The sequence below is a fragment of the Alligator sinensis genome, unplaced genomic scaffold (assembly GCF_000455745.1).
Source record: "Alligator sinensis unplaced genomic scaffold, ASM45574v1 scaffold381_1, whole genome shotgun sequence".
NCBI classification, from domain to species: domain Eukaryota; kingdom Metazoa; phylum Chordata; order Crocodylia; family Alligatoridae; genus Alligator; species Alligator sinensis.
The window spans coordinates 106,266-112,947 of NW_005842440.1; the positions used below are offsets into that span (position 1 = coordinate 106,266).

The window sequence follows — 6,682 nt, forward strand, 5'->3', positions numbered from 1 at the left end:
AGACCATGTCCTGCCATGCACGTGTGGCACAGCAAGAGGTGTGATTGCTAGGATCAGGGATCAGAGCCCATTGCACCATTAAATTAACATTTGCCAGTGGCCTTAGTCTGCTACAGTCATATGCTCACCCACGGAGCACATGCTTCTGCCACATACTAAGCCTTTGCTTTTCTCCCGTTTTTCAAAGCTGCATTTACTCCTATTTATGAACAGACGCAAAGGCTCTAGTTGCACAGAGAAGTAGTCAAACCAGGCACTGCAGGTTTTTAGACTGGATACACAACCTGCACCCTAAGGATACTTGTGTAATGCCAACAGCTTCTGCAACAACTGGTACATATGCTATTAAACATGAGCTGACTTATTCCTCTCCAAGTGTACCCCCTTTTGAGTGAGAGAACTGGGATCTTCCTGACCACTGCCCAGAATTCTTGCTTCATTGCTATCAGTACAAAGAGCAGGAAGTAAACTACCAAGTGGCTCCATTATTAAGTAATAATAAAAAGTTTCAGTAAATAGAAAAGAATAGGTAGAGGAAAGAGCTCTTTATTCAATTTTACAGTGTTGGTTGTTCCTTAAACCAGTGAAGCATGTCCCTCCTAAATACAACAGGCTTATTTAGGGATTCATTTGAAACTTAACAGGCCAGTTGCTTTTCCTCTCCCAGAAAAATGACTACACTAAAAATGTCATGCAGCTGAGTCCAATCCATCAGCATGCCAGAGTCCCTTTGCACAAAAGCAGAGTGGAACTTACCTTCCTAATTCCTGTGATGCACAAATTGACTGAAAGCTTTTTCTTTTAATACTATGCAGCAACATTTTTATGGGGACACTGCTCAGTGCAACCTGTAGGTATGTGAGAGATCATAATTTCCTTTCTGAGCACTCCTAGGCTTGACAGTGAACCACTGATAAATGCTCTGAGAATTGGGTTTTTCTTGTTTTGATCTCTGCACTCACCTTATTACTTTCATCCTTCCCATTGCTTAATTTGCTGAGACTGCAATGTAGGGTAGTCTTACTAGTTGAGTCAGATCCCACCCAATGCCTCTTCCCTATCAACTAAGCCAGTGGGGCTCAACCTTTTTGCCAGGTGAATTGGATGGGCAGCACCCAGGCCATCCATGGGCAAGATCCGGCTGGTGGTCCTAATCTGGTGCCCAGGCCAGCCTGGTGGAGCCCCATCCAGCTGTGCAGATGGGTACAGGGACCAGCCCTCCCCAGTCCAGCTGGGGGAGGGGTGGGGGTGAGGGGGAGAGGACATGGCCCAACCCTAATCCAGCTGTGTGGAGGAAAGGAGGTATGGCCTGACCCTGATTCAGCTGTGCAGGAGAAAGGGGGCCTAGCCCAGCCCTCATCTCACTCTGTGGTGGTGGGGGACTAATAATGGTCATTGCACCCCTGCTGCTAAATTTCCTGACCTGTGGGGAGCCCCATGGGCCAAATGAGTACCCTTAAACTAAGCTGGTCTCATAAAAAAAGGAAAGGAAACTGATTTCACATAACTGGTCCAAAACAAACCCAAATAGTCTGTATTATTGTTTTCTCCTCTGGAGTTTTATAAATTTATCATCTAATAATTTTGCTCCACTGAGCATCAGTGAGGCTGGCTGTAATTCCTTACATCTATCTTTTTCTGCTCATTCTCTAGGACCCCTCCTGTCATCTTATGAGTTCTCACATATAAACACTACAGCATCAGAACTTGCTACAGGTAGTTGTAAGTATGCTGTGGCAATGATATACTACCCTCACTGACTCAGGGGCCATGAGAGCAGTCAGTGCTAACCACAGCCAGAATATCATGTGTCCCCAGCAGAATTATGGCAAATGTGTTCCAGTTGAAAAGAAAAAACCCTCAGTGTATTATGCTGGCAAATTTCCAGCACTGTAGTACTAATATATAGCTGTATGGATGCACTTTTTTGCAATGCAATACATACGTTTGTTTTTAAAAAAAAAAACCCACACACATTGCAATCATTTCTGGAAGGGAAGAGGCTGAGAGGGATAAACTGAAGAACTACTTCTGGTGGGGAACCTGCAGGCTGTGCATTGCTAGGTAAGTGCCACCAGCAGTCTGCAAGTTAGCAGGGCCAAACTCTTTTCTATATAGTCTGGCATTCTGCTGTCCAGATCACCATATCTGGCTTACCCTTCTTATACAGCTCTGTGATGGGTGCTGCTTAGGGTACTGAAGTGGAGTACAAATTGGTAGTAAAACCCTACCATCCCAATGAAAGCTTGGGCTTGCTTTTTTTTGTCTGGGGAGCAGGCCAGTCCTGAGTAGCTTCTATTTGAGCCAGCCCCAGTTTCATCTGACTGCTCCCCACTTTGTGGCCCATGTCTGACACTTTGGCCATTCCCACTTTACACTTTTGCTCTTCCCTTACCAATCCAGCCTCCTTAAGGTGGTCTGAGGTTTAGCTAAAAATAAAAATGTTGTCAATGTATGCAAGGACAAATGCACCCTTCTTTAAACCAGTTTTTTATTCTTGGCCTGTGCTCCTAGTTCCCTTGTGAGAATCAGTTGCTTTGGTCATATTTTCCTTTCTGAATGAAAATGAAACAAAAAGCCTTCTCTGCCCCAGCCATCTGTAACTAAGCCTGAATTATTAGGTTAGTAATGCTAGTTTAGGCTGCAGTCTGTGCCCAGGACTCATTATTCACACAGGATTTGCTTCAACTGATATTAGTAAGCAGCAGACCAAAACCTAGTTTTATGCTAGCAAGCCTAGGCTTTAGCAGCCCAAACACTATGGCAGCCCAGAGCATTGGAGAGTGAAGAGAAGAGAGAAGAAGAAGAAGAAGAAAAAAGCAGTGCATCATAGCCCAGCAATGCAGGATCCCTACCTCCATGCCATGCCTCCAAGTCAAAATAACAGTTGTGTTGAAAATTGCTGCACTAGAGGTTATATCTTCAAGGAGAAAGTGCTCTAACTAGAGTGCAGTATATGCTGTGAAGCCATCTCTCACATGGTAGCTTAGGAGGCTGCTGTTCAGTTTGGGAATGTTGAGTCATCCATGGACCTCTCTGCTTAAGCAAGTCCCTGTATTACATCATCCCCATATTAACACCCATGATGGTTTCTCATCCAGAACCCAGGGTATACAAGAAATGTCACAGAATGACAAATGCTGCTCAGATGTATTTACTCTAGCTCCACTTCCACATTCTTTGCCTTTTTATACTATGCTGACAGACTGACTCTCCTGCTCAGGCCACGTGGAGAGAGTTTTTCCTAAAAGTTAATAGATGGTAAAGCAGGTCAGCTGTTGACTGGGAGAGTGCCAAGTTGCTGGGGACTCAGTAAATAGTCTTTTCTCCAAGCCTAGTGCCAGCACTGTGCTGCTGATGTCATCTGTGATTGAAACCCTGCTCTTGTATCTCAATCTTTAAAAAGCAGATGGGCCTTTTCAGAAGCATGGGAGCATTTAAGACCTTGGGACCTGCTCAGAGTTCAGGACAACAGCTTCAATTTTATCCACCTGAAGCTCTCTGACAGTGAGAGGCAGAGACCATATTCTTCACTTTCTGTCCCACACTCTGGGGTTGCTCTCAGGGTTGGTCTGTGCTGTTAAAGCAGTAGCTGTATTTCAGTCTGAAGTTGGCCATATTTTGGTGGCAGCCAGAATGATCCTGAGTACAGTTTTGTCTATTTAAGAAGCATAATGTGATTAAAAAAGCTGCAGGACACTATTATCCCAGCCCTAAGGAAGCATTCAGAAGTTCATGGGATGAGTATACCCAAGTTTACAGGCAATATGCTCTTTTTCCTTGTGCAAAGTGCAGTCTGGCTTTCAGATGGGAAATACTCCATAGGCCTGTATGTATGCCTTGCTATCTGGTGATATAGCCAGATGATTCTGGACTTCCTTCAAAGGGCTTGCAGGCTGTGGTTTTAGGAGAGGTTTCTCTTACTTAGAGGATTTCTCTCTCTCTTTCATGTTGCCTCTTAGGCTTCTCTGAAGTAACAGGGTTCATGTGGTCTTCAGCTGCTGACTATCCTAAGTGAAAGAAACCTGTTCTCAGATGAGACAGACAGGTGTACTACATAGTAAAGCACATGGGAAAACAAGGAGTTTGCAGCATAATTGGAATGGTGTGCGTTCTGCTGCCTTTGTACAATTACACCCAATAATGTTCATGAAGTCAGCAAAACAGCCTACTTGAGTAATGAATGCTGCTGAGCCATAATGCTGTGGGGTATGGGGAGTAAAAGGGTAAATTATCTCTTCCATCCCTGTTTCTGTCCAGCTAACCACCACTTGGAGTCCCAGGCTGCTTTGGAGTTGGCTGGTAAGGGTGTCTCACCCCTGGTGCTGAGGCAGGCTGCCTTGGTACTGAGAACAGCTGGCACAGCAGAAGCTGGAGTAATACTCATTACTGCAGAGCTGGGCCTGTAGGATCAGATCACAGTTGGCAAGGTGTGGCTGGTCAACACACTCTCTGCTCAGGTCCACAACATGATTCACAGTGCCTGTGGCAAAGCAAAGGGCAAGAGGAGGATATGTTTAGTGTGGAACTGGATTAAATGGGTGTTACAGACTGCCTGGGCTCTTGCCTCCATCCACTGACTGATCTGCCAGGGCCTGTGTACAGTATCCTCTTGCCCTCAGCCCAGGGGGAAGGGAATGTTTCTGACCCCCATCCCTGCTAGCAGCTTCAGAAGCTGCATTTTTAAACAAACCCTCTCCAGCTTCCAGAATGTTTCTGCTTAAAAAGCCTAGAGTTGCTTGCTGGGTGTTCCAAACTCCTGCAAGGAGCACTTGGCACCCTCATACCAACCCTTGTGTGTGCTGGTGCCTGGATATGGGTTCCGGAGCCTAACCATTGCTCAACTTTGACCACTGTTTGCCTCAGTGAGTTAGGCTCTGGGCTCCTGTGGTCCAGTCTTCTGTACCACTGTCAGTACTGCACACTGGGAGCAGGACCTCACCCCTGAGACAGACAGACAAGCAAAGCCTGAAACTAAACAGCTTACACCTAATGTACCCAAACAATAGCTTTATTTGTGCCTGGAAATAAAATTAGCGTCGGGCCCAGAAACAGAATGACAATGCTGCAGCATCAGACAAGCAGGCAGACCCAATGACAATCAGAAGGGGGCAGGGAGGGTAGGTCATGCTCACCTTCAGGGCTGCTCCTGACCACTTTTACTTCCGTGCTGGCGCTAACCGAGTTGCTTCCACGGTAGGCGCTGCAGGTGTAGGATCCCTCATCTCCTGCCTGGGCATTGTTGATAATGAGGGATCCGTCCTGGGATAGGTAGACATGGTGGCCATCTGCTCGCACTGGCACCCCATTCCTGCCATGAAAAACACAAGTGCCCGTTACCACATTAAGTGCTGAAGGGTCAGAACTCTCTTTGCCATTCGAGAAAAGAGGCCGCACTTTCAGGGGGTGGGGAATTGCCCCCCAGCTCTTCTTTTAAAAGCCCAAGACAGTAAGCAAAGGGAGAGAATTTGGCTACCAAAATACAGCCCCAGATAGGACTGAGTTTAAGTCTAAGCCACCCACGCTTTAGTCCTGGGAACACCAAGCTGTGGGCTCTGTGTAAAAGCATGTGTATCACATGGAGTTGAGACTGGTGGAACTGAGAGGGATGCCCTTCTCACAAAGCCCTGGGTTGGCAGCAAGTGCTAGACGGCAGTGATCAGCTAGGCTGACCTCCTGCTCTCTCTAAAGTGCTCTTTTTAATTTCTCCTAGAAAGCCCCTTACAAACTACCCACTTGTTTTGTTTCTCACGCTGGAAATTTGTGTACAGAGCTATTCTCTTGGAACATCCTTTACAAAGCTAAGGAGCTAGCAGAGTTATTAACTCACAGCAACCAAATAATTGAAAGCTGATTTAATGAAAAGGGTTTTAGTCAGACTATTTGACCCCTAGTTTGTTTGTTTTTTATAATTCAAATGTGAAACACACGTGGAAGAAAATCCACCTTTGTTTAAAGATATAGTGCAGTCACCTCCCCTCAGTGAAAGACCCAAACCATTACTAACCTGTTCCTCTTCAGCAAAGAATCCAGCCAAATAAAACTCTCATTTTCAAGCAGAGAGAGACACACATTCACCATGAATGAGCACACACACACACACACACACACACACACACACACACACACCCCTACACACACTTTTTTTTTAGGGTTTCTTTAAGAGAAAGAATAGAGTCACTTAAGATGCTTAATTGAGAAGGGCTGGGAGATGCTGTCCAGGATCAAGATGCTAAAGGAGGGCTTGTGCTTTTATTCTTCACAACACAGGTGAGGTTGAGCAGGTTCCATACCAGGGCCAGAGAAGGGGATAAAATGCAATTCAGGGGAGGAGAGGGAGATGCTGTGAAAGAGGGCAGTCCTGCTCACCTCGACCACCTCACTGTCACCTTGTTGCCTGTCACAGTGCAGCGGAGCTGGGTGTCCTCCCCTTCAGTCACGGTGATGCTTGGTAGAAGGCCGGTGATCCTCAGCTCTCCTGGCCAGAGAGAGATAATCAAGAAGATGCTCTTGTTGTACATAACTCTGGTGGCAAAGCCACACCTTGCAAGAAAAGCCCCCCAGTGTGCTCTACATGCCCTAACAAACACCACTGCAGGCAGTTAAGCCCTCACACAGCTTTGTTCCTTCTGTGAGGTCCAAATATATCACATAGATGAGAAAGGGAAATTCTTTGGGCTCT

General features: G+C 46.1%; 1 protein-coding gene across 1 annotated transcript in view; it reads right to left on the minus strand.

The window, feature by feature from the left end:
• Positions 1 to 530: 530 nt before the first annotated feature.
• Positions 531 to 6,682, minus strand: part of PAPLN (papilin, proteoglycan like sulfated glycoprotein) — an 87,336-nt gene continuing 81,184 nt past the window's right edge. The window contains exons 26-28 of the mRNA XM_025211980.1: positions 6,370 to 6,478; positions 5,136 to 5,311; positions 531 to 4,483 (exon numbers count right to left, since the gene is read on the minus strand). Of these exons, the coding sequence (XP_025067765.1) occupies positions 4,314 to 4,483; positions 5,136 to 5,311; positions 6,370 to 6,478 (455 nt within the window). The 3' untranslated portion in view covers positions 531 to 4,313. The remainder of the gene's footprint in view (positions 4,484 to 5,135; positions 5,312 to 6,369; positions 6,479 to 6,682) is intronic.